The sequence below is a fragment of the Chrysemys picta genome, chromosome 9 (genome assembly GCF_011386835.1).
Source record: "Chrysemys picta bellii isolate R12L10 chromosome 9, ASM1138683v2, whole genome shotgun sequence".
Taxonomy (NCBI): Eukaryota; Metazoa; Chordata; order Testudines; family Emydidae; genus Chrysemys; species Chrysemys picta.
The window spans coordinates 91,866,980-91,894,550 of NC_088799.1; the positions used below are offsets into that span (position 1 = coordinate 91,866,980).

General features: G+C 43.5%; 2 protein-coding genes across 3 annotated transcripts; one reads left to right on the forward strand and one right to left on the reverse strand.

Moving 5' to 3' along the window:
* Positions 1–11,496, forward strand: NKRF (NFKB repressing factor). Its single transcript, XM_005298956.4, has 3 exons — positions 1–474; positions 6,624–6,760; positions 8,981–11,496. The coding sequence occupies exons 1-3, from the start codon at positions 191–193 to the stop codon at positions 10,960–10,962; spliced, it is 2,403 nt and encodes an 800-aa protein (XP_005299013.2). The 5' UTR covers positions 1–190; the 3' UTR covers positions 10,963–11,496.
* Positions 11,497–14,311: 2,815 nt separating this feature from the next.
* Positions 14,312–26,130, reverse strand: UBE2A (ubiquitin conjugating enzyme E2 A). 2 transcript variants are annotated; one of them, XM_005298957.5, is made up of 6 exons: positions 25,811–26,130; positions 25,401–25,481; positions 24,774–24,799; positions 18,236–18,325; positions 16,605–16,693; positions 14,312–15,723 (listed from the first exon to the last, which is right to left on the reverse strand). In XM_005298957.5, the coding sequence occupies exons 1-6, from the start codon at positions 25,852–25,854 to the stop codon at positions 15,595–15,597; spliced, it is 459 nt and encodes a 152-aa protein (XP_005299014.1). In that variant the 5' UTR covers positions 25,855–26,130; the 3' UTR covers positions 14,312–15,594. The 2 variants fall into 2 exon arrangements, with proteins under 2 accessions (XP_005299014.1, XP_042707028.1); XM_042851094.2 differs by lacking the exon at positions 18,236–18,325.
* Between the last annotated feature and the right edge of the window lie 1,441 nt (positions 26,131–27,571).

Sequence of the window (27,571 nt, forward strand, 5' to 3'; positions counted from 1 at the left end):
GGCCCGGCGCGGGGGTCGCGGCCGCACGTGGGGGGAGCGGAGTTTGCGCGCGGGGCCCGCCCCGGCATCCCCGGCTCGGGCCGGCCTCTCCTCCGCCCGGCTCGGGCCGCACGTGGGGCCTGGCCCTCCCTCTCCCCGCAGGCCGGGAGCCGGGCTCGCGCCGGCTCGGGCGGACAGGCTGGCCGAGCCGATGGCTGGCGGCTGGATGCTGCTGGGCGGGGATTTCCTGACCCCGCAGCCGCCGCCGCCGCTGCCCCCGGTGCCGCCTCCGGAGCAGCCGCCGCCGCCCCCGGAGCCCGAGGCGGTGCCCGAGCCTGTGCTGGAGCAGTGGCGCCAGTACCAGGAGAGCGACTGGCACTGGGGGCTGCGCCGCCAGTTCATCCTCCGCCACCTGGCCAGTTACCCGGGCGCCGCGATCGACCAGCTGCTGTCGCTCTCCGTGCTCTGGACCAACCACGTCTTCATGGGCTGCAGGTGAGGGGCCGGGCCTAGCGGGAGGGGGCCCGCGGTGGGGATCCGGCTTCCCCGGGGGAGGGACGTTTCCTTCCCGGTGATGGGGTGGCCTTGGGGCTGCCTGCATGGGGCATCGGGGCCGGTTTTTTCCTTCCCAGTAACTTTGTCGCGTTGACAGACGCGTAGGGAAGTGACAGGAGGAAGCGGCCGAGTCAGTGGGTTCCTTCCTTCGCTCCCCTCCAACCCCTGCTCACTAGCCTCGGTCCCCGGCTCCCGCCTGCATCTCATTTCCCGTTGTGTTCCTCCTCATCCTTTGTGGTCCCCTCCAGACCCCACCTTTCCTCTCAGTGCCTTCCAGGCTGCCCTCCCCCCAGGTTGCTTGGAAACCCCCTTCCATAATCTATCCCTGAAGGCTCTCATTCGCTGCACTCGAACTGCTCCTTAAACCCCCTCTCAGACAATGGAGATATGTATCCCTCTAGATCTGAATGGAAAAGAGGGGGGGTGGCTATATTATTATTTTATAGCATCCTTCCAAAGTAACTACCCTCTGGAAGTTCTTCAGAGTCCATCGGAAAGAGTTTCCTGCAACATCAGCAATTCTGAGTAGAGCAAACCAAGCTAAGCATCAAATATAAGAAGATGACGGTGGACACATTTAGGACATGCTTTAAGGATGCCACCAACACGACTTCTACAGCAAGTGATAATATGGACACCACCTGGAAAGAGAGAAAGAGAGTGACCTAGAGAAATGTTCCACAGAAAAATAAAGTAATCCATCAGCATGACACCCAGAAGCCCGAACAGACCAGCACAAGACTGAAATTAATGATGGAAACTGGTGGATGCTCTATATACTTGAGGGTGCGAGAGAATAAAGAAAAATAAAAGAATGAGGCACTCAGACAGAAAGAGCTCTCATCATCTAAAGCCTTTTTCTTACTATGAGCACTGCATGGGTCCAGATCTCCACCTGGACAGAACTCATAGCACAGGGGTGGCCAAACTGTGGGTCATGAGCCACATGTGGCTCTTTTACGGTTAAAGTGCAGCTCGCAGAGCCCCCCAGGCTGCTCCCCTCCCATTGTCCACCTAGCAGACTGTGGGGTTGGAGCACAAGACCTCTGCCTTGCAGCAGGGTGGTGCGGTAAGGGCTTCTGCCCAGCGGGAGGGGGGACTTGGGACTTCTGCCCTGCGGAGCGCATCTGCTGGGGCTTGGGGCTTCAGCAGGAGCGGGGCTGAAGCCCCAAGCCCTGTCAGGTGCCTCCCGTGGGGCTGAAGCCCTGATCCCCAGCAAGTGTGCCTTGGCTCTTGAACTTCTGAAGATTGTCGTGTGCGGCTCAGAGGACCAATAAGTTTGGCCACCCGTCATAGGAGGATGAGGGCTGAAATGGTGGACTTGATAGTGGGGATATAACGTACACCTGAAGCAACGGCATGGGTTATAGATAGTTATGCAGTTACTCTCTTTGGGCAGACTTGGTGGTTCTTTGGTGGGTTATATAATTAGTGTAAACACATTCATTTTCTGTAAGTGATGCTGCAGAACTACATTTTTAGGAGTGACTTTGAATGAGTGTGGAGCCCTCAGGAATAGATTTTGGAAGGGGCAAAGCCATAAGGGGCAGCGCAGAAGGAGGCATGGAGAGATTTGTGAAAGTGTCATCAAGATGAGCATCATATGAAAGTAGAAAGGATGTGGGGGAATGCAAAAGGAAATCACAGCAGAAAGGTAGGTGGGGCCCGCGTAATGAAAGGCCTTGAAAGCAAAGAAGAGAAATTTAAATAGAACATAATGGGGGGGATACCAGTTGATTCCGAAGTCTGAATATTCCTCTCTTGACTATTAATTTACAGATGCTTTCTTTTTTAGTTATTCCTTTTGGTGCATCGCACTTTCTGGGCCCTAGCATAATGCTGCATGCTTGAGATGTAAATGCTAAGAGCAAACTGAATGTTTCCTTGATGATTTTTTATTGAATACTAAACAGAATCAGTTTTTAACACATCATCTCCCACAATGTAGGAACTCAGTGTAGGACAGTGTTTCTCAGCCTTTTTGATACCAAGTACCAGCTTGCTGACTTCCTAATCTGTATCAGGTCAATCTCAGGGACTGGCACTGGTCCATGGAGGGATGGTTAAGAAACATTAGTATAGGGAGAACCTGAAACTGACCTGAAAACAAAAGTGAAACTGGTCAATTTCCCTTGTTCAAGATGAGAAAAATGCAAAAAGTAAGCTATATAAATAGTGAAAAGTAAGCACCTTAAAACTGAATTTTCTGGCTATATTAAAACAGACTTCAATAATGGAAGAGCTATGTAGTTGCTATCCCTAGACACAGCAATCATTAACTTGTGGAAATCACAATATAGTAACTAGGATACTGTTTTAGATTTCCATATCCCTGCTAGTCAGAATGAAAGGGCTGCTTTCCCTGTGTACTTTGACTGAAATTTCTAAAGTTAATGATTTTTTGGGGTGGGAGGGGATAAAGAAACTAAAGAAAAATAAGTACTTGCTGATGACTTAAAAAGTATAGTGACTAACTTCAGCGAGGCAGGTAATACTTAAGCAAAGCTCTGAAACACTAAAAGATAATTTAGAGTTTAAAATTTAAGATTTGTTAGTCTTCTTATGAGGCCTGTCTTTAATAGACCCTTCTCATAATTTGTCTGAATTTTAATTAACTATCTTGGTTTGGATCTAAACATCCCGCTGCAGTGTTCACAATCCAAAGGTTTCATTGTGCTAGTTGTGAGAGAGCCAGAAAGTGAAACTGGTTACAGTTTTTATCACTTAATCCATATGCAAATAACAGGAATGGCCCATTGTTTCAATATTTAACACTTAGACTGTAAGCTCTTTGGGGCAGAGACTTTGTTCTATGTTTATACAGCACCTAACATAAATGGGGTCCTGATCCTTGACCAGGGACCCTACCACAGCACAAATAATCATATCCTCACGTGGTGTTGACAGCAGATATAAGGAAGCACTTTATAGTATATTAAAAAAAACCATGGTATTTAGTCTGATGTCCCATTAACCCATTTTCAACCATGGTTGCATGTTCACCATCACTTTAAAAACTGCTAGGCCTAAAAATCAAAGCCCAAAGTTGCTTATGGAGCTAGGGTACTGATGATCTTTATTAATGAAATGCATGCAGACTGTCTCCTGCACTTGTATGGAACCCTGCTGTGATGCTGCTGTGCGCAGATGCAGGGTGCTGCCTGCGTGCATCTCAATGCAGGGCACTATCTGTCATGTGACTGGTGCCAAGGAAGACCCAGTTACTGAGGAATTACTTGTGGATTACAGAATGGGCAACCCTTATTATTTCTTCTGCATTTTTACTGCCGTCTTACAAAGCAGAGTAGGCATCTTTAAATCGGTTACAAGAGACTAAAATGTCCCCTGTCTGCACTGGAGATTTCTTTATTCATCTCTTCTACCCTGGCCCGACACAGGAATTAGGAAGGCTGTCAGATCTTGAATAATGATGTTACTGAACGCTCTAAATGTGTAAGCAGTGCTGCACAGAACCCACCAAAAAATAGGATCATTTTCCCTGAAGAACTTACAAACTCACAGATGATGCGCAGGGGAATTGTTCAGATATGAGATGGTGCAGACACTGTCAGTCAAGAGATTTGTGCAGGAAGACTTCCCGAAAGACACTGTAGTGAGGTGCAAAATTAACATGCCATACAGTGGTGGAATGGACAGAGGAGGAGAATGACATGTGACTCTGTTATGAAATATAGCTGTATTTCTGTGTTCTGAAAAAAAAATTCTAATCTAAAATGGTCTTTACTGCCAGGCAAAGTGGAGAGGGAAGCTTGCTGTTTAAATTATATTAACTAATAATTTGTTCAAGCCCTGGTTGTTCATGTTTCCCAGACACCTGCTAGTGGAAGGATTGACCCAGTAGCCTGAAGTGGTTCTTGGACCTTGTGGTTGGGTGCCATCTTTCGTATCATCTTCTAGCTGAAAGGGGATAAAGTTTAAGTTCCAACCCTCCCTTTGGTTGATGGTAGAGAGAAAGGGCTTCCATTTTTTCACCTCTTGGCTGTTGTGGGGGGATGGCATCCACGACTCTGTCTCTCCCCCTGCTGCCATTTTTAGGTCCCTCTCTTCCATGAGTAACTCTAGCGCCTGCCATTGCTGCTGAGGCTGCTTCTAATTTTCTCAAGCAGCAGCGTGAAATCGACCTGTTTCTTGACAGTTTTAATTGCTGCTCGCAGGGTTCTGAAAAGTAGCTGCTTGGAAAAGGGATGAGCAGCAGTGTAGGTATTGCAGTGTCTGCAGACTCAGGAGAAAATACAGCCTCAGTTTACATTCCGAGAGCTTGCTCTTAATATTTGTCACCTTATACTTAAACGCAAGCTTAAATTCTGGTTGGGTCTCCATCAATACAAGGAAAGCTTCTCACATACCACCGGTGAGTAGACTTTCCATACTTGTGTAGCACCAGTTTTGAAAAGCTAATCAAAGGCCATTTGCTTAAAAAAGGTATCTCTGGCTTTTGTGCTCAGAACCTGAGGCTACATCTACACTACGGGGGGGGGGTGTCGATTTAAGATACGCAAATTCAGCTACGTGAATAGCGTAGCTGAATTCGACGTATCGCAGCCGACTTACCCCGCTGTAGGGACGGTGGCAAAATCGACCTCTGCGGCTTCCCGTCGACGGCGCTTACTCCCACCTCCGCTGATGGAGTAAGAGCGTCGATTCGGGGATCGATTGTCGCGTCCCGATGGGACACGATAAATCGATCCCAGAGAGGTCGATTTCTACCCGCCGATTCAGGCGGGTAGTGTAGACCCAGCCTTAGTTTTTGTCTGCCTTGGTAGACATAAGATGCTGACCTGATCCTCACCTTAATTTAAATATCAGCCCTGTGGTAGAACAGTGTATTCTTTCTGTACAATGATGGAAAATCTACAGCCCATGGCTTTATGCAGTGTTTTCAGGCCATCCTCTGTTAGAGATTTTTCAGTTCAGCTTTTTCCATATAAATACACCGAAAAGATTTAGTAAGTTACAGGAGCTGGAATTCTGTAAACTGATGAATTCTGCTAGATTAGACCTGCCCATGATCTTGGCAGTTCTAATGCAACATTCTTTTGCAGCAGTAACCAGACTTCAGTTAATGCAGGACTCCTTATGAAATAACACTATCATACCGTCACTTTTGTGGCAGTGGGATTTAAAATGTTGCAGTGACATCAATGCTAATTTAAAAATAAAACTGTTGTTTAAAGTAATAATTGTTAGCAGCTGGGTTCCTACAGTAAAAACTGAACCGTTCCTTGGCTGCTGTCTGACATCAGTGATGGCAAACGTCTGGTGACATGTCACAGATTGTCACTAAGCTTTTTGAAGGAGTCACTGTTTCAATACTGTTCTGACTCTGTTAAATTAAAACCCAACAAGTTTTCCGATGTTTCTTTTCTGCTGCCATTTAAATTTTCCTCGTTGCTGTATTAAGTGGTACATTTCAAGAGCAAATACTTTAAAGGGCGCTTCAGTTTACCAATTCAAAACTCCATTCATTTAATGACTTGCGATGAATGAGTGGCAGAATATTTGATGCTAAGATACGTGAGTTTGTTCAGAATCTGTATGAAAAGTAGTGACTTGTTGCCTTATTACAGATTTCTTCTGTAGGGCCCTAGTTCTGCAAAGAAGCCACACACAGAGTCTCCCGACTTCTTTGGGGTTTCACACAGTGACATAAATCTGCCTGTATGGAATTGATGACAGGTTCAACATAAACTTTCACCACCATTTATTAGAGCCTGATCCAGTGCCAGTTAAGTCATTGGCAAGACACCTGTTGACTTTAGTGGGTATTGGATCAGGCCAGATTTGACCAGAGTTTTGCTTGTAATGTCACAGGCAGCTTTCTAGTCCTAATTTAACTTAATTAGGAAGTATCCACAAGCTACGCTATGTTGTACAACATTTCGCACGGGCATATTTTTCCTTGTGTGAGGTGGTGAGGTCTTGCTGTCTGCATGGTTGCAAATACTGAAATCTTGGTTGTAAAGACACCAGGAGTTTGGTACTGGAAGTGGGAGGGGTCTGGTAAAAACCTGACAGCATGGAGCTTTAGTGTAGCATGTTCTAATGCGATGTGTCCTTGAATTAAACAGGTATGGCTCGCAAGTTATGGAGAAAGTCTTCAAGATGGCTGAAGGTATCGATATTGGGGAGATGCCATCGTTCGAGCTGGTACCTCCTGCTAAGCCACCAAAAAGACCCTGCTCTCCACCTTGCTCTCCCTATGCCAGTGAGTATATTTGCTTGCATATCAAAGGGGACATCATTTTCTGTTGCTGCTTCAGATATGATTTTCGGATCACGGGAACTGCAACTGCAAAACAGACCAATGTCTGCCTCTGACTGTAGCCAATAGTGGATGCTTCAGGGGGGAAATGGCAGCAGGCCAAATAAGCAGTGGACAACTTAGTGCACAGAGTTACACCACAAGCAGGCTGGATTTCTCCTTCACCGCAGCTGGTGGCTGGCTTATGATAGAAGTAATCCGAGTTGTGGTGGTTGGGGAACTTGCAAAAGTTTAAAAGCTTAAGGATCTGATTTAGATGTCAGGGTTTTTTTCCATTGATCTCAAATGAACTGGGTTATGATAACTATGCTGCAACAGAGGTGTCTAGATGTACGTGGCAGCCTGACCCATATTAGCATGACAGGTTAGCATTGGATCAGACTGTTCTTTCTAAGTGCTTGAGATGGCCTTTTGCTTCACTGATGAAGTCACGTGCCTGGCATTTGGGGCATGGGAGTTTGAACAGAATACTACTACTGGTGTGGAGAAAGGGTGCTCTTCTACTTACTGTATTTATGCATCAGATATTTAATTCTTCAGATTAGTTACACAGTGATTGTCTTCACCATATTTGTTTATGTAAAATTTGTGTCTTGTTTCTAATCCAGACAAATTCAAATTAGAAACGAGGCACAAACTTTTAAAGTGAGGGTGAAGTGGTGGATTCAGATCAAGACTTTTTGGAGGATATGCTTCAGTATCAATTATAGAGCACTTTTCACCAGATCTTTACAAAGGAGGTCAGTACCGTTGTCCCCATTTTGCAGACAGGGAAACTGAAGCACAGAGAAGTGAAGTGAGTTGCCACAGTCACTGACAGAGCTGGGGATAGCATCCAGGTCTTCTGTGTCCCACTGCAGTGCTCTATCTAATAGGAAACACTGCCTCCTCAAATTTAGTCTCACAAGAGTGACTGGGCAACAAAATGGCAGATGAAATTCAGTGTCGATAAATGCAAAGTAATGCACATTGGAAAACATAATCCCAACTATACATATAAGATGATGGGGTCTAAATTAGCTGTTACCACCGAAGAAAGATCTTGGAGTCATTGTGGATAGTTCTCTGAAAACATCCACTCAATGTGCAGCGGCAGTCAAAAAAGCATACAGAATGTTGGGAATCATTAAGAAAGGGATAGATAATAAGACCTAAAATATCATATTGCCTCTATGGTATGCCCACATATTGAATACTGTGTGCAGATGTGGTCACCCCATCTCAAAAAAGATGTATTGGAATTGGAAAAGGTTCAGAAAAGGGCAACAAAAATTAGTAGGGGTACGGAATGGCTGCTGTATGAGGAGAGATTAATAGGATTGGGTCTTTTCAGCTTGGAAAAGAGATTGCAAAGGGGGGGATATGATAGAGGTCTATAAAATCATGACTGGTGCGGAGAATTTAAATAAGGAAGTGTTATTTACTCCTTGTAACACAAGAACTGGGGGTCACCAAATAAAATTAATAGGCAGCAGGTTTAAAACAAACAAAAGGAAGTATTTCTTCACACAAGGCAGTCTGTGGAACTCTGCCAGAGGATGTTGTGAAGGCCAAGACTATAACATGATTCAAAAAAGATAAATTAATGGAAGATAGGTCCATCAATGGCTATTAGCCAGGATGGTCAGGGATGGTGTCCCTAGCCTCTGTTTGCCAGCAGCTGGGAATGGGTGATGGGATTAATCACTTGATGATTAGATTACCTGTTCTGTTCATTCCCTCTGAAGCACCTGGCAATGGCCACTGTCGGAAGAGAGGATACTGGACTAGATGGACCTTTGGTCTGACCCAGTATGGTCGTTCTTATGTAAGTTACTGTGCTCAGTATAGGAGTAACTGGAATTGTTTAACCAGTGTTATATAGGAGATCAAACTAAATGATCTGATGGTCTTAAAATCTATGAACTTGAGTAGTACCAAAACCACTTTTTCATATAGTAGTAGGTGAAATGGAAATACTTTTGCAGTATCTTGCCTAGGAATGAAAATTCCACTTATCTATTGCATACATCTTCATATAGAAAATCTTGGTATCTGTGATGTGGGGAGCGGGAATTCTGTACTCAAAAACTTACTAATTACTGCTGGTGATCGTACTGTACATATTCCCTCCGTGTTGTAGAACTTATTTTTTTAATGCTGTAAATTTCACTCATTCCGTAGATCCAGAGCCTCCCAAAAAAGTCCTCCCCAGGTTCCGCGTGAGACCTCGTTTTGAGCCTGTACACTTTGTAGCCAGTAGTGAAAAAGATGAAAGAAAAGAAGATCCTTCAGACAACGAAACGCAGGAGTCAAACAAGGATGCAAACACAAACAGCACTGCCCAGTCAGTCGAAAACTATGTGGATTTTGTTTTTAACAGTTTCAATACCCAGGAAGCAGATCCCCAGTTCTCCAACTCGGTGGGTTTTGGTTATGCAAGTAGCCAGACAACCGCCACCAGTGTGGTTTTGAACAGCACGGACACTACCCAGAGTGGTGCTCCACAACTTTCCACTTCCTCTTCAGTTCTCCAGTCTTCATCAGATACTTTCTCCCAGTCAGTTATCACAGCAAAGCAGTATTTTATTGACAAACTCTCAGCAGCAATCTGGAAGAATCTTGCTAACCCAGATGCTAACACTGGGACTGATAAAATTAACTATACATATTTGTTGACTCGGTCAATTCAGGCATGTAAGACAAATCCTGAATATATTTATGCTCCTCTAAAAGAAATTGCCCCTGCCGACCTCCCAAAAAATAAGAAGCTTCCAACAGATGGCTTTGCTTGTGAAGTGAGATGCCAAAATGTCTACTTAACTACTGGTTATGCTGGCAGCAAAAATGGATCCAGGGATCGAGCCACAGAATTAGCAGTCAAGCTGTTGCAAAAGTCTGTGGAAGTTAAAGTTGCTCAGCGGAAGTTCAAACATACCTATCGAGAGGACTTAATAGTGTGTGAGTCCGGCACATGCCCGCAGGAATTGCCTCCTGCTCTCAAACAGCTTGACGACTTTCTAGCTGCCAACAAAGATTTTTCGTCTGGGCAGTCTGGGTCTGATCCCTTGCAAGGTTCTAGTAGTTCAACCAAACACTGGACTAATTTTGTCCTCACGGAAAATGCTAGCGATGCTATAGGGATACTTAACAACTCGGCTTCATTTAACAAAATGTCAGTTGAATACAAATATGACTTAATGTCAAACCGCTCATGGCGCTGTAGAGTGTTTTTACAAGACCACTGCTTAGCCGAGGGATACGGCAGTAAGAAAACTAGCAAACATGCAGCTGCAGATGAGGCTTTGAAAATTCTTCAAAAGATGCAGTCCAATGTGACACCCATCAAAACAACCCAGGTTCAGAAAGTGGGCTGTTCATCCCGGAGTTCTGGCAAAAAGAAAGACCTGAAGGATCTTGTTATCTATGAGAACTCTGAGAATCCCGTGTGCACACTGAACGACACTGCTCAGTTCAACAAGATGACAGTGGAATATGTCTTCGAAAGGATGACGGGCATGCGGTGGAAGTGCAAGGTGATGCTAGAAAACGAGTTAATTGCTGAAGCAGTTGGGGTTAAGAAATCTGTGAAGCACGAGGCGGCGGAGGAAGCTGTGAAAATCCTCAAAAAGACACAGCCGACTGTCGTCAATAACCTGAAGAAGGGCACCATCGAAGACGTCATCTCAAGAAATGAGATTCGGGGCCGCTCAGCAGAAGAGGCTTTCAAACAAAAGATTAAAGAAGACAACATAGGGAATCAGATTTTAAGAAAAATGGGCTGGACAGGTGGTGGGTTAGGGAAAGATGGCGAAGGGATACGAGAACCTATTGCAGTAAAGGAGCAATTTAAAAGGGAAGGACTCGGGCTTGATGTGGAAAGGGTGAACAAAATTGCTAAAAGAGATATTGAGCAGATCATTCGAAATTATGCACGCTCAGATAGTCATGTTGACTTGACTTTTTCTACAGAACTTACCAATGACGAGCGGAAGCAGATACATCAAATTGCCCAAAAATATGGTCTTAAAAGTAAATCCCATGGGCAGGGCCATGATAGATTCTTGGTGGTAAGCAGAAAGAGACGTAAGGAAGACTTATTAGACCAACTGAAGCAAGAAGGCCATGTTGGACATTATGAACTTATTATGCCTCAAGCCAATTGAGCTTCATGGTGTCCAATTTCATTGGTGAATGCATAAGGAGATGGAGTTTCCTAGATCCCTAATTAAAGAAACAGATGCTGCATTTTCTTGTTGTGGGATATATTAATATTATGTTTTACTTTGCTCATTTAATTTCTAAAACTTTATTAGAAAAAGAACTTAAAGTTCTGTCCAATTGTATTAGCACAACCCAGCAGCCAATAGTGCAGTTACTGTATGTGTCTTTGATATTACTTGTTCCTTCACATTTTAATAGTTTTGTAATAGCAAAAACACATGTCCAACCACAAAAAAATTGACACCATTTAAAATGATAGTTCCCTTATTCTTTTTGCCCCAGGAAAGAAATTTTGCCTTTTAAAAGCAGAGGAAATGCAGTTCAGAGAAAAAATATGTAAAGTTGGTATTAACTACAATAAAAATACAGTTTTATTTCCAGAAAAAAACAGGATTTGCCACATTTTGTATGTATCTTAAATTTTGTGTGAAACCTCAATTCTAGAAGAGTTAGCAAAGTAAAATGTCTCTACCGTGTGTGTGTGTGTTTATGTGGGGAAAAGTCTTTATCCAGCTTAACAATTCAACTTTCTTTATAACCAGTGTTCCAGTTTATTCATAAATTTCTGCTATACTGAGAATTAATGAATGCACCCTAATCAACTTTGTACTAAACTGAGTTATTGCCGGAAGGATTTTTACCTAGAAGTACTGCTTGACATGTGCAAATGCCATGTGGCCTGTAAAACCCTATTTTTACTTTGACTCTGAGCTCTTAACCCTGAGCAAAATCAAATTGTGCTTCATTATTTCTATCCACTACATTAATGTATCTGTGCTTGTGTATGTCAAGGAGAGATTCACAAGTAAAAGTCTTGTGCTACGTGGTTTGAGTGTGGAGTGTCTCCAGGACTGGCCCACCTGGGCTAGAAGAGCCCTCTGCCTGAAGAACAAATAGTTGGCTGCTGCAAGTCACCATTTTTGGGATGTGTTCTTCCACCATTGCTGAACTTTTGGAAACCTTCCAAAAACCAGTCCCTGAGCCATGCCTTGTAAAACAGATTAAAAATCAACCTCTGGGTGAGGCAAGTGTTAATTCTCTTTAGGTGCTGCTTGTTCAGGTGGGACCTACTGTGTCTTTTCCAGCTTGAATATCTGATTCACTCAGCCAGCTATGATAGATATTCCTCAGTAGCCACTCTCCTGTTTGTCCCTGTGCTTCAGTTTATCATTCCTGCCTCCCATATCTGCCTCTCCATCTGTTTACATTGCCCTCTAGGTCAGTCCATCCTCCTGTGTTGCCTTTTATACCCTTGGCTTTGAGGAGAGGGGGAGTGGCCCCAACTGGCACTGCAGAAGATCCTGGTGGCTCATGGCACAGGCGGTTTGAATCTCACAGGTGTGAAAATAGAGGCTCATCTTGAAGAACTCGTTACAGGTGAGTAGCATTCACTTAGGAATGAACAAATGCCCCTGTGCCATCCTTGTTTTCATTAGCACGTCTCAGCCCATCTTCCTTGGGCTTCTGCGAGCTAGGTCCCCTAACTTGGCAGTGGTTCTGCAAGCATGTTCTCTCTTCAGATTCATGCCACTTTCTCCTCTCCCTCTGAATTCTACTCTCAAGGACTCAGGGTTTTGGGAAATGGTACTAATGGGGTTGGGGTCTGTGTGGCATTTTATAATGTCTCCACTATTGGTGTCTCGCTCCCCTAACAGTCACTGCTTTTCCAGCAGGTTCCCAAGGCACAGTAACTCTGTGGAGTATGGCAGAGGCAACACTTGCAGAACCACAGTTCCTAGGGAGCAGCCCTTTTCCTGGAAGGTTGTGGTAGGGGTAGAGGAAGCTGGCTAAAAATAATGGTGTTTTCACAAAGTATGCATTTGGTATAATGTGCTGGAAATATTTTATCCCTAAACTCTTTCTCAAGTATGAACTTAGTGAACAGGGCAGTTGCTGGGATTTCAGTTGCAACTTCGAGAGAGTGCTGCTCATGCATAGCTATATAGATTGTAAACTTTTTTGGAGGGCAGGGACTATACATCTTATATTTGCCCAGAATCTATGACATTGTGGAAACTACCTGACACTTTTCCTTCCTATCCCTGTTCACCTAGTAATTTATGGGGAAGCTCACTCCTTTCTAATTTAAACTCCTGTTTTAAGCTGTGATGATGCTGTAGGCTTGTCTAGATCACCTTTCATTTATTTTCAATGATGTGGGGGCTTCTGGTGGCATAGGTATTCCACCTCCTCAACAAGTGCTAACTAGGTGGACTGAGAATTGTGCTGTCTACACTGGGGGGTAGGTCAGTTTAACTGCATAGCTTAGTTGTGTAGTAGTTTTTCACACCGTTGAATAATGTAGTTACATAGACTAATTATATATAAACTGACTTTCTACCCAGCTTAGTTTCCATGATACTCTCCCAAGAATCAAAATGTGAATTAAAAATGCATTTGCCAAGAGGCTTGGGTTTTGATCTGGTGCTGTTATAAAATAGACATGCTTGCCTGATGCAGAAAGCACCACAATAAATGTAGATATTTAGTGTATTTGTGGCATGATATACTCAGCCTAATCTTGCTTGACTGTTAGTGTACCCAGTGCCTAAAGTACTTGGTGATGCTGGTCTTTTTAAATATAGTAAGTGGCTGTATAGTTTAAACCACTGCAACTTCTGCTATAGGTAGAGCCCTGCAAATCCAGATAGCCACATTTTTGGGGGGGGGGGAGAGAAGTGGGTCATGGATGGATGTGGATCCAAATTTTATAGCTAAAGCCCTGCAACTCTACAGCCAGCTGCTTTAGATCCATGGATCAATCAGCTGTAGCTACACATTTTGTATGTGCACAGGGCTCAAGCTATGGGGGTGTACTTTGGTTTATTTTAGGACTGTCCAACAGAAAGCTTGAAACTGCATTACCTAGATTGAGCATGGGTGACTATGCACTAGTTAAAACTGTCATTTTCAATACTCTTCCTTGAAGTGTAGATGATGATGCCACTCTGACCTACTCTTCCAGCATGTGTAATCAAGTATGCAAAACTTGAACAGGTCTGCAAGATAAGGTTCATCCTTTTTGTGAATAGATTCTAAGAGCACTCCAGGGCTGTTAAGTTATCCAGGCCTCTTTTACCCAGAGATAATATTGCATAACCCTCCCCCCTGCTAACAATAGCACAAACACGAATAGTTACTTTTCAAATACTACTTGAATTATGATGCATGAACCACAGATGTATACTTAGCCCTTTGAACAACAAAACAGCATCTACCTCTTGGGATCCAAACCAATAAATGTTAGCTTCCACTACCCTTGTAAAATAGATCTCTTGCCTCTTTATACAATAAGGATATAAGGTTACACTTTTATTTACAAGTTTTGAAAAATGTACAGTTTCTTACATGGGTTACTTATGCAAAGTTATACTTCTCAACAGACCAATGTGCACATAAGACAGGGGGATAGTGGACAACAGTTATAGGTCTCATCCCACACTGCTGTTTAAAAGGTACTGCCTCCAAAGTGTACAAACTTAGCCTTGCAAAAGATTGTAAATCCAAACTCACTCCACCTTTTGAAACTTGGAAAGATATTTTCATTAAATTGGGTGGAAACTAACAAGCACATAGCTGTTGCTCACACACACACCCCACTCGTAATTTACAGAGAGCAGGAACTGCACAGCCTCAAGTGACCCCTCTCACAATTCTTAACTCTTTCCACAACAGATGTTAACTGTTGCAAGGGAACCAAGTACTAATGAATGTGATATCCTAACTTCAAAGTGTTTTGGTTTTTTCCTACCTCACTTTTTTTTAAAACTCAAAATAGTAAAGTTAACAAGATTTTGAACTTAAGTACAACAGCTCAACATGGGTATGTCCAGTCAGTGCCTCACTGAGAAGACTAAAGTAACCTATTTCATCAGTATCCTCATAGGTATATCCTTTAAAACCCTATTTTTGTAAATAAAAAGGAGGTACTTTGCATATCACCTCAAGTACCATAACAGTCATCATACCTTATCTTGCACCTGAAGTGCAGAAGTAGCCACTATCCCCCATTTTCACTATCTGATTAGTCAGATTGGAATCCGTTGTTTTGTATTTCTAAACAGTTGACAACCCTGTAAGACCAGGGAAAAGGAAAGTTAATTCTTCCTGCAGTACTTACAAATGCAGTGGGGTCTAAAACCAACAGTAGAGGTAAGTGACCAGCCTGGACAGATCAGCACTCTAGTAATATCAGTTAAAAATGTATATACGTATATAAACATCCCTTTTATCAAGCTACACATAAGCATCACTGTGTATAACACAATTACAATTAAAAGCTTAGTGTACACTACAGAAATGCACAATACTGCCCTAAGACTGGAGAAGAGGGACCACAGAAAATGAATTCAGCATCAGTAATTCTTTTGCAAGTAACCCAAGTACAGTACATTTGACTTCAAAATGGGTGCTTTCTGATGTCCAAGGAAGGGAAGCTTCAGCAAGGGAGAGTGGCAACAGCACAACAGCTAGTTTGCGTTCAAAGTAAATGCAATGATGCTAGGAGGAAGATGACTCAGACACTTCATATATATTTTCCTCATCACCAGAGTGTTCATTTGCATCATCCAGGGTCAACAATCACGCCAACTCTGTTCTACTATTGCAGAAACCCGTTTTTCATATTCCCGCTTATTCTCTTGGTATAGTTGAGCTGCCTGACTGTTTGCTGGACTGTTGGGATTCGGCTCATCCAACAGAGACTATTAAAAAAGACAAAAAAAAATCCTGTCAGTTTTGTAGGTATAACCCTTGAAAACTTATTTCCAGTAATTAGTTCAAAAAAATTGTCAAGTGTTCCTCCTGCTCACTGTACTCAAGTAGTGTAACCCAGAATACAATGCAATATCTTGTGGTTATTTGCTATTACAGATACACCTCTACCCCGCTATAACACGAATTCGGATATAACGCAGTAAAGCAGTGCTCGGGGGGGTGGGACTGCGCACTCCAGCAGATCAAAGCAAGTTCAATATAACACGGTTTCACCTATAATGCAGTAAGTTTTTTCACTCACGAGGACAGCGTTATATCAGGGTAGAGGTGTATTAAATCCTCATCTTTCACATGAGAAGTTTGAAATACTTAACTAGTGTTCTGTTACCATAACACTATTCACATTATAGGTTCTAAAATCTCTCCTGGTTTTACCTTCCCCAATTAATACTAGGTGCTTGGTTATTTTGATTTAAGACCTGATTAACATAAGTACCCACTGATAAACTTAACTCTCTCCCCACCAGCCCTCTACCAAAAGACTCCCTGTAATTGATTAGACACATTAGCAGGCGTAATCAATTGTGTGTGTCAAGGTCCAGACTCCAGGGAAAATAGAACACTGGTAAGTAAATAAGAATCTGACATGCATCTGATGGTCTGGATTTGGCCCACACTCCGCCTATTGCCTACTCCTGCATTAGACTGCTTACGTTTGTTGCTTGTTCTTAACATAAAGAAGAACGGTAATTTGTGGTGAAAACTTTAAACTTTGCTCAGAACCAGATTTTCGCCATTAACTGAAATTTGTCACAGCAACTTTACATGCAAGTATCGGATTACAATAAATGGTGGGAAGTCATTTTACCTGTATGGATGTTAAGATGGAGGACACATCATAGGTAGGACTCCAACGATTCTGAAGAATATCCAGACATATACTACCATCTGCGTAGACTAGAAGAGGGGTTAAAAAGAATTGTTGTATAACAATATAAGATGTGATAACATTGAGGATAGGGTTTAAAAAACAAACACAGAAGTGCCACACCAAATTTTTGCCAGCATTACTCACTCTTCAGAAGCCTAAATAGTGAAACATACATTAGAACAAGTTAATGACCATCACAAGCCTTAGAGTTGATATCTGTTAACAGAAAAATGACCCCTGATCTCTTGGGGGGGGGGGGGGGGGAAGGAGGGCTGACTTGTTGCTAAGGAGAGTTGCCTAGACATGTAATTTTTAGACTGCTTATTAAAAAAAAAAAAAACACCCCAACTTGCTCCATTGTGACCTCACAAGGGGCTATGAAGAGGTCTCTACCATGCTACTTGAAGCAAGGATTAAGTAACAGAAACAAGTTTACTTTGAAGCAACAACTGTTTTCATGCAGGTGACTCTAGTAACTAAACAAGGAACAGAGAAGCAAGAAATTGTTTAAGGTGGTCTTCCCACTCACTAATTTAAGGAACCCTCCCCCACTAATAGTGCATTTGATCTATACCTTGTTAGCAACTAAACATGAAAGTTTTATGGTGGTTCTATTTTTATTCATGTACCCAGCAAGTTTTTAATGAAAAGCCTTTGGAATTAAAGAGTTATGCAGGCCACAACGCCCTATTGTTCATCAGCAGCTACAGCTGGAAGCAAGCATAGATTAAGGAATGCAATCTGACATTGAATTGAAATATTCACTCCTGAAGGCAGCCACTGAAACAGAGAAAACAATCTAGCTAGCTTTGATTGTACAAGCCACATTTCTGAATGCATCTGATATTATAAACCACCATGGTACTGAAGCATAGACAGAACTGTTGAGAGAGACATGTTTCACAGAAAAGGTCAAATTCAGCTTAAAAGTGACAAATGTAAACTTTAAGAGCACAGTTATGACTGTAAATGTTAACATGTATTTACAAAGATTATTTTGCATAAGGCCACATAAGGACAAAGAAGATCCCACTGACTTTTTTTGTTTTTTAAAAAAGGGAAATCTATGTAGCAGTCATAAAATGGAATGCGGTTACCTCAAGCATTTGTGTTTTTAAAAAAAGGACAATGTTCACGTAAGATTCCACTCATTCTGGTTAACTGAATTAACCAGACTGTGTAAATGAACACGATTCCCTTCCCTTCCCACCTCTCAGTGGTGAAGGCCTCTTTGTCCTCAGAGCCAGAGGAATTCTCTGAGCAAAAGATGTTTAACCAGAAATACAGTAACCAAATAAGATGGGAGCCTAAGGGATTCACATAAACACTGCTCCATAAGAGTTGTGAATCAAGGGAGTTCAAACACACACACACACGAGTCTGAGTGCTACTTGGGACATGTCCAATCCCTGCTCCCTCCTGTATCAGAATGAGAGCTAGTTCACTTACTTGTTTTTATGTATGTTTATAAAAGACTACACTGTCTAATCAGCAAGCATTATGCTTTACTGTAAGTGCTGTAATAAGCCATAAACCACAGAATGATTGCATCTTATATGGGTACTTACCATTTGGATGAAACATTTTAGAGACAAATCTAACGGTAGGTGGCTTATTTGGATATTCCTCTGTGAATTCTATTGTAAGTTTGAAAGTTCCTGGAGTTGAAAGAGAAAATTATAAATAACTTTTTGTTCAAGGACATCCATATGCTTCACAAGGGATAGGCAAGTATCCTCCATTTATAGAGAGGTCCAATGTGTTATCCCAACGTCACATACAAAGTTGGAAATAGAATTCAAGCTGTTCAACTCCATTCTTCTGCTCTAAATCCTAGACAATGCCTCATATTTTGAGCAGCCTCTCCCAATAAGAGAATAATTTTCACCATTATTCTCTTATGCAGAACTGTTCTATTCAGACATTTTAGGTGAGGAAATAAGTCAGTCCTCAGTATCCTTCCAACGATCTAGTTCTCTTTATAATACCTCTTAAATATCCAGATGCATAGAAAACAGTTGTTCTGCACGTTCAGAAGATTAGGAATCTGCTTTGCAGGGAAGAGCAATGTTTATTCCCAACAATACATAATTGGATTTTTTTTTTTTAAGCTTGATGCTTGTAATACTATAAGAGATCATATTTCTAGGAGCCTAATGCACTTGACTTCCCTTGTACATCAAGTTGTGTGGAACCTTTCTGCAACATTACCATGGATTCTGCAAATGGACAATCTGCCTTGAGGAGCCAATATGAAGAAGTTTTGGAGAGTCAATTATCTGCCAGCCATTTGGTGCGATCAGAGCAACTCTGTATGGCTTGAGACTACCAAAACTTGTGCCCCTTAAGAAACGTGTTAACATGAGCCACAAGAATTGAGATGGTTAAATCCTTTGAGCCCAACAACCTTAACATAGCTTCTGCTGACACAGGCTATTTTTGTCCTTCTCCTAAAGCTATGATGACCTGGGAAAATAAGTCAGTCAACTAAGCTGCGGACAAGCAGAGTCCCATGTATTGTGAGTGCTAGCAAAAATTCAAATACGACTGAGTGAGTGATGAACTCTAGAAATGCCAATCTCTTGGAAGTAAATACACTGAGCCTTTTTTACAGTATTGACCTTGATCCACCAAATCAAAAAAGCCACACGTTGTGTAGTATATACAAAGAGGTTAACAGCCAAAAACAACGTATGAAGCTAAAAAAAAATACCCTCTTTACAACTGAAGTCTCCTATAACTCAGATATATCCTTGCACCATCTATCAGTGTCATGTTAGCATATACAACCAGTTGCCATGATTAAGGGAAACACTGCAATTTTATTTTTCTTGTAATGCACCTTCTTCCCAGACCAATGACAACCTAGTTTAGGCTCAGAGAGTTTTAAAGAAATCAGAGACCTTGAATATAAGAATTCATGTCTACTGTGAGTATACATTAATACTAGTTATTAGTATTAATTGTACGCATTTAAATGGTATTTGCTAAGTGGGAAGAGTGTTTTTAGCCAAACGTTAGCTATTCTAGAAATCTTCAAGCCTCCCCTAGTGGAAAGCATCAAGGGAGAGCCAAGGAGTATTTGTCAGCTCCTTTCCCTTCTGCCAGAGGTCAGCAGGACTAGCATGGTAGGATGCCTGTAGTTTGTTCCCATAAAACAGCAAGTCCAAAACAGCAGTATTAGTTGTGTTTCTAATATGCAGATGAAAAGCCTTGAAGTGCAGTGCTGGAGAGAGTAATTTCCTAATATTGCACTTTCTGTACACAAGCGGGCTATGAAAAGAAGCATCATTATGACTCCAATGCCATTTATGAAGACACTGAAACTCAGATGTTAGCATGATATGCCTGTTAATTTTATATTGTATTATGTATTTTTAATTTATGGAATTACATATACATTTTTACAATTACTGGGAATCTAGGCTATACTACACAAAACTGACATGCCATTAGGGAATCAATTCCAACATAACCCTGTCTAGCTGTGTAGATAGATTGCTCATCCAAGGAAAGGAAAGTAATGAAGTCTCATTTGTGTCCACAAGCAGAAGATAGACCTTGTTAAATGGCAACATCAACACAATGCTTTTTAGTGGTGTTCCATTCCTCATGCTATTGATTTGAGGTTTAGGAAGGAGAATCAAGCTGAACTGCCAACTCTACCACAAGCAACGCTTCTTATAGACTGGGCAGCAAACAGATCACAAAATGGATAAGCATCTGGCTGAAAACTGAGCACAAGCTACCACAAATGGTGTGCCTACGACGAACATCAAGGAGTTCTCAAAATACATCTGTAAGACATGACTAGAATTATTCTGGAACAGTGGCTAGAATGTAAAGAGGAGAGAGTGGAGAAGCCAGTCAGACAAGAAACAACAATATCAAAACCCATTTTAAAACAGATCCTACTGCCAGGCTGTTGAGGAAAAAAGGCACCCTGTTGTCCTGCTTAACATAGTGAGTTTAGTTACTCAAACAACCCTGTTGTAAATCAAAAATGCATTTATTTAGTTATTGTGGGCCTTTCTCCGTGCACTCGTTTATCCATGGTTCTACTTGAAAAGATTTTCATAGCCTCTCACAGAAGTCTCATTGTTTGGCCTCACTAAAGACACATTCATTAAAATTTCAGAATGGTAATCAAACTGCAAGTCACTCATATTTAAAGGCTACATGAACAAAATAAGTGGGGTTCTGCAGACCATACTCTGAATAAGGGGAAGAAAAATAAGAAAAAAAAAAGTAAGATGGTAACTCACGTAACAGTCTGATAAACACATGGTAAGGCAGATGCATGGTCCTCTTTCAAGGGCCAACAACTTAATTTTCTGAGGCAAGCAATGGATGGTGCATTGCCTAGGATGAGACTACCTTGACATGACTTCCAAGTTCAGGGCGGCTAAGTCAGCTACACTAATGAGCAGTGCAGACCACCACTAAAACATGGTTTTCTTATTAGAAGTATTACCCCACAGGGCAACAGAACAAAAAACTGGATGGACCTGTAAGGTTCAGTGCACCTCACGTAAGCCACCAAGGACCCTTGAAGTCGGGCATCCAGAGAAGGGCCTCACCAGAGGAATATAAACACAGAAAGGATGCAGGCAGGACAACAGATCCTGTAAATGGAATTCTCACCATGTTGGATGAGATCTTCTGAGATTCTTGCAGCACCAATTTAATTCCACCATGTACCAAATTCTACAGAATTAGTCACTAAACCCCAAATCTCTTACTCTGCCAGCTAACACTGTCACCAGGAAGTGATCTGACACCAAAAATCTTGGTCTTACAAATAGCGCGTGACCCAAAAGAAATGCATCAACTTTGTCACAACCACATTAGTCCCAGACACTCAGGTTTTTAATATGGGATTTAAAAGTACCAACCCCTGCATGAGCTCAGAGAAAAAGGCAGTGGAGACACTGATATACCTTTGACTAGTTCATGAATAGCTGAACAGCTGCAAGACAAACCGGAAAAGTTATTAAATTACTCAGGACAGGCAAAGAAGAGAGAGTCAGGTACTTCTTATGTGAAGTAAACTAGTCTACATGGGCCTGCTTCCACACTTGAAATCTTGTCAATGTACAAATAGGTCATCCTGGCTTCTTGAAGGCCATTTAATTGGAGACCACGTGCCTATAAAGCTTCCTCTAGACAGGACCCAAAAATTCAGGGGGAGCAGCTTAAGTCTGAACAGAGTGAGGTGGCCTGGTTCTGAGTGATCACTCCTGGCCAGACTCAGACTGATGAGAACTGTACCCATCTGAACCAGTACAAGATGAACCATTTGTCTCTCCTTAGCATGGCCAAGATTTTTGCTGTAAGGTTCCAGCACAAAGTTAAACACTTCCCTCCCTAGCAAACTGAGATGTCTCTGGCTCAAGCAGTTTTCTTCTACCATTACCAGAGTCTGTAGTTTAGGTGAGAAAAAAAAAAAAAAAAAAAAAGAGATCCAGCATTAGTGTCCCCCACTGGAGATGGTTCTAATCTACATGTACTCCATGACCCAGAGACCAATTGTGAGAATCTATCACAAGAAGAGCCTCCTTATTAATCTTCCTTTGCTTGTCAGAAAAGAGAACAGAAATGTCTGTAGGTGTGGGAGTAGGCAAAGTCCTGGAAACAGGAGACCCAGACCAGAGTCTCTTTGCCAATGATTATAGCTTGTGCTGAGAACACAAACTATGCCCCCATTTCTTTCCTCCTTGTGGACAGTAAAATCCTGCTTTCACTGAAGTCAATAGCAAAACTGCCACTGACTTCAGTGGAAGTAGTATTTCACCGTGGGTCTCCTGTGGCACTTTAATGTATTAAGCACAGCATTCTGGATAATAGCAAGTGAGAGACAGCTGTCCTCTGGGAAAAATGCATTCCTAATGAGGTATCACGTACTCCAACCAAGACAAAAACATTCAGACTGGTTTGATGCCTAAAGAAGTGCTGCCGTCTGCTGCTGGTAAAAGAGGTGCTGCAATGAGCTGCCAGACCACTAATAGTCCAGTATTACTGAAGAAAGCATTCTTAGAGTCAAGTCTTACTAAGCCAGAATGGGTGTAAGAAACTAACCACCACTACACTAACCATAGTGAGAGGCAGAGCACAAGGTAAAGGCACCACGAAGCTACCCTAGTAGTACCTGGAGATATCAGCATCAACACTTCTAGGTGGTGAGATGCTGTGCTGTAAGAAGTAAATATATTCTGGTCTGTCCAAGATATTAAATTTAAAGAGAGTATTTCCCATAGGCTGCGGTCAGGAAAAATTAGCAAAGATGCTGTTACTCCTCACTCAAGTATGAGATGGGAATCCCAGTGGGCACCAGTGCCAGAGTACCTTCCAAGGAACAATCCAGCAGGCACCAAGGTGAAGAGAAGGTGCCAAGACTATATGCTCTGCTAAAGCTCCCAAAGTGCTAGGATATCAGCAGGACACTTAAAAGCACACACAGTGAATGAGCACCAGTCCCAAGTAATGCCAGAACCCACTCAGCCCCAGGTCTAGATCCAAGCACAATACTTCCAAAAAGCTGTTCTACCACCTTCAACATGCCAGTGGGAGTACTGATGCCTAAAGTCCTTAGTAACTAAACTTATCAGTTACTCTAACACTGAGCCATAGAGATAGGAGGAGACTCCAATGTCTCAAGCTGCAGGAGATTCAGAAGAGAGAAACCCCCAGGTATTAACCCATTCCATTAGAGGCAGTGCACCAAGAACCTGGGCATCTGAGCAGTTCTGGTAACATTAGCGTGCCAAGGCCAAGGAGGCAAAAGGGAGTTTATCTGCCTTAAACAGTTTCATAAATTGAGAGGAGATCCCTAGCAACAAACACGGCAGAAAAAGAAGAGAAAAAAGGATATCCAGCCTCCAAACTAATGCACAATATAAGCTGGAGCTGCATTAATTAAAACTGAGGCAGCTCCTGTGATGAGCTTCTTGACAAATCAAGGATAAAAAGGAAGTGGCTGAAATACTGTTGGGGTCTGAGGTACCGGAAAGTTAAAGCATGCTCAGTAAGGCAAAGCCTCAACCCAGCCTGCAAGGTGTCCTCAGAGGGTCAGAAGCATTAAGAGCTAGAGTTTGCCATAGGCTTTCAGCATGAGAACCAAGAATAATTGGAGTCCTGCACTGATGGTACTGTTAGAGTGTACCATTGTTTTCAGTTCGTTTGCTTTGCTTATTTGACAGCATTTCATGTCTACTGAGTTTCCACTGTGTGTGCTGGTCTTTCATACAGCATCAGTGAAGTGAAAACATTTTCAGAGATAATAAAGCCACAGAAATTGGTATAGGTTCTTAGGGGTAAGTTTATTATTTGAACCTACCTTTAATTCTTAAAACTGACTAAATTTCAAGTTGGTGTCCTTTTAAGTTGACTAAAGCAAGGAAATTTAAAGCAAAGGGCAGAGTAGCCATTTATGAATAAAGCCTAGCTTTTGCATATCATGGGATGTTAAAGATCACTTCCTCTATTAAAGGCATTGTGATAGAAGATCCAGTGAAGCATTGTCCTGATATAAACAAGTTTGAATTTTCTTAACACCCTATAAGCTTAGAAGGACATCCAATATGTACCCTTTTTTGTTTAACGCAAATACCTAGGTTGCCCATTTACATTTCAAGCATGAAAATCACCTGAAAAAAAATAACCCAGGGTTATTATAGAAATGCTAACAAATTCTAGAAGTGCTCTGACTAGACTAAGGACAAAACACAGCTGAAGACTGCATGCTGATCTGCATGTGTTTTTGTGCAATGAGATGGTAACCAGATTATAAATTTTCAAAAAAGTTAAGACTTTTTTGGAAAAGGGAAGGGAAGGAGGGAACATTGCAAGGGTCAGGGATGGAACAAAGCTAAATATCAATTTTAAAGGCAAAGTTCTGCTTTCAAACCTGCCAGGTGAATCTCAACTAATGGTATGTTCTCCTGACTTGTACAGAATTCTCATTAGGAGAGCAAAATATCTAGTCTAAACATGTTGCAAGGACCCAGGAGAGTAACATTTTGAGATTGTGTCAAACTTCCATAGTTTAATCCTTTACACACACAGAGAGATAAGAACAGACGAGGGCAGGATTTTAACCAAACTTACCATCTTCGAAAGGGGTCCCCTCAGGCCTGGAAAATAAATAAAAACAGTCATTACACCACAACCCCCTTTACTTTGGTCCCTCCCCACCACAGAAACAGGCTTTAAAGTGTTTCACAAACTTACAGACAAAAGTGCCCTAGTGGGTGCCCTGCTTCTAAATCTATAACAGGGGAGGGGGGAAATGATGTGCATGGGTGCAAGGCATTTCAATCATAGGGAGAGAAGCGGACCTGGACCCTCCCAATTTGTATTCTCAAAGAGTGCATAGCCGCGAATTGGGGGAGGGGTGGCGCACATGTGTGTAGGAAGAGGTCCCCCTTTTCCTAAGGCTATTAGGGAGGGGATCAAAGGCCCCCAACTTAACATTCACAAAGTGGGGGGAGCTCCTCCGGATAACAGATCCCATGGCTATGCACGGAGACTATCCTGACATTCGCAGGGGACAGAGGGGCACAGACACAAAACTCCCTTTTGGCGGCCCCATGCGGGGCTATGGTGAAAATCTGGGAAGCTGTGGGGCATGCGGGGCCCGCCTCTCCGACGCGGGTTCGGCCCCAGCCCCACGCTTCCTCCCAGAGTGTGCGAGCCCCCCCCATACACACCCCCCGCCCAGCTCCCCCGCCTCACCCGAAGATGACCGCGTTCCACACCATGATGTTGTTCTCGGAAGGGGCCCCGCTCACCCCGGCCGGGGGATCCTCCTGCAACCTGCGGGACAGAGACACAGACCAGCCGTGGGACCCCTCGTCACTAACTCCGCCCACGGCTCCCCCCCGCCCTCGGCGTAGCCCTCCCCTCCGCCAAGGACGGAAGTAGCGTAGCTAGCGAGTAACTCCCCTCCCCCTCCCCGGTGAGCTGCGCAATTACCGTAACCCGGCGGGCAGCTCCACTGTCATGAGCCAGCCGCGTAACCCGCAGCCAGACAGCGTGGCCCTGCGTTACGCAATCAGCGTAGCGCTCCCTATCCCGCCGCCATGTTAGCCTGCCCCCTCCTTTCCCGGTAGAGGCGCGGGCCCCTTAGCCAGCGGGCTCGTTACCTCTTGAAGTCCCGCATGAGGCGCCTCCGGGCCGGAGTTGACATGGCGGGCTCAGGATTATAAATCACTCATACACTAGTCCGAAGAGGGAGAGAGGGTCGAGGCGCCCACGGCCACAGCGGCTGGATCCGACTGAGGCGGCGGGGGCTGCCGACAAGCGAAACCGGCCTCTACCACTGTGCCGGAGACGCGGGGGAGGCTTGGGCGGCAGCTACTACCTATTCCTGCGTCTGCGCCTGCTGCCGGGCGATACCACTGCCGCGGAAGGGAAAGGAGCCGGATGCAGCTGAGCCGAATCAGACTCTACCACCACGGGTGGCGGAGAGGTGGGAGCGAGGCGGTGTCTAAGGAGCCAGGGGACTGTACCACCGACAGGGGAGCCGGAAGTGCTGACGCGGAGGGGGGGGGGGAATCTCCTTCCCCGCCATAGTTTCTGTCTCTGTCAGGCCGGTACTGTGTGAGGCTCCCCCACGCCGGATCCTCCCCTGGACCCTGCATACGCGGGTGGGGAGAGAAGCCGGGCGGGGGGCGCTCCGGCTGCTGGGCGCGGAACAGGGTAGCGGGGTCATTGGCTTATGGGGGGCGAGAAGCAAAGCGGGATTTCCACTTGCCGGGGGCGGGGCAGAAACACCGCTTAGGGATCCTAATTTGATTAGGGGGAAATCTTCAAGCCCTTATGGGGATAACAAGAAAGGGGGCAAGGGGCACGGCCTGGTCATTAGGAGCAAGGAGAGGTCTTAGCTGGTTTCTAGAGCGGGCTAGGCTTCCTAGCTTTGTGAAGTGCCACAATGCATCTAAAGCCGCCCTACCTCCTGGGTGGGGGTATATTGCTAAATATCACTCCTGGGTTGCCCCCACTAGGAACCCCAGGCACTGGTTACTTGAATAAATGCTAACCTTTGCTGGATCAGAGAGGCAGAGGTAATCATTGCATAGACATGAGTGTTCCCTGCCTTTTGTTCCAGTTGTATGTGTCTGGTAAGCATGTCATAAGAGAATCTGATCCTTATGCATAACAACATATTGTAGGAGTCACTAAACGATTTTCTGTCTGTATAATGATTTGCTTGTCTCATTGTTCCCCTTATTTCCTTATACTCCACCTTAAAAATCAGTTACCCAGTGGGGCAGTCATTTTATTCTTACTGGGGAGCTGGGTTGCTGTAAATAAATCACACTAGATAGTTACACTGATTGATTCAAAGTAGCTGTGCAGTAGTGCTGAACAGCTGAAAGGAAAGCCCATGCTACTTGTGATGTTCTTGGGAACATATTACCACTTTTGTATGTGAGGTGAGGTTGTTTTCTATTGCTTGTATTTCTTTGAAACCAGCATCCCATTAATTCCCTTTGCCACCGATAAATTGCTCTCTATACATGTTTTGACAATTAATTATACATTCTTGTCTCCCTGTGGTTTTTGGCAGAATGATGTGCATCCGGAAAAGCCTCATTTCTCTGTGTTGGTCCCTCATGCTTAGTGGTCACTTGTCTGCCATTTGCCATCACTAATATATGTTGTTTCTCATCAGAGAAGAGTGTTCCATATGGGGGAAAACTATCTGGCATGCCATTTATAGATTCCCAGGCCAGAAAGGACACTGAAACAATCTAGTCGGACCTCCTGTATAATACAGGCCATAGAACTTCCCCAAAATAATTCCTAGAGCAGATCTCTTAAAAAAACATCCAATTGTGAGTTAAAAGTTGTCTGTGATGGAGCCTCCACCACGACTATTGTTTCCCAACAGAAACAGGAGC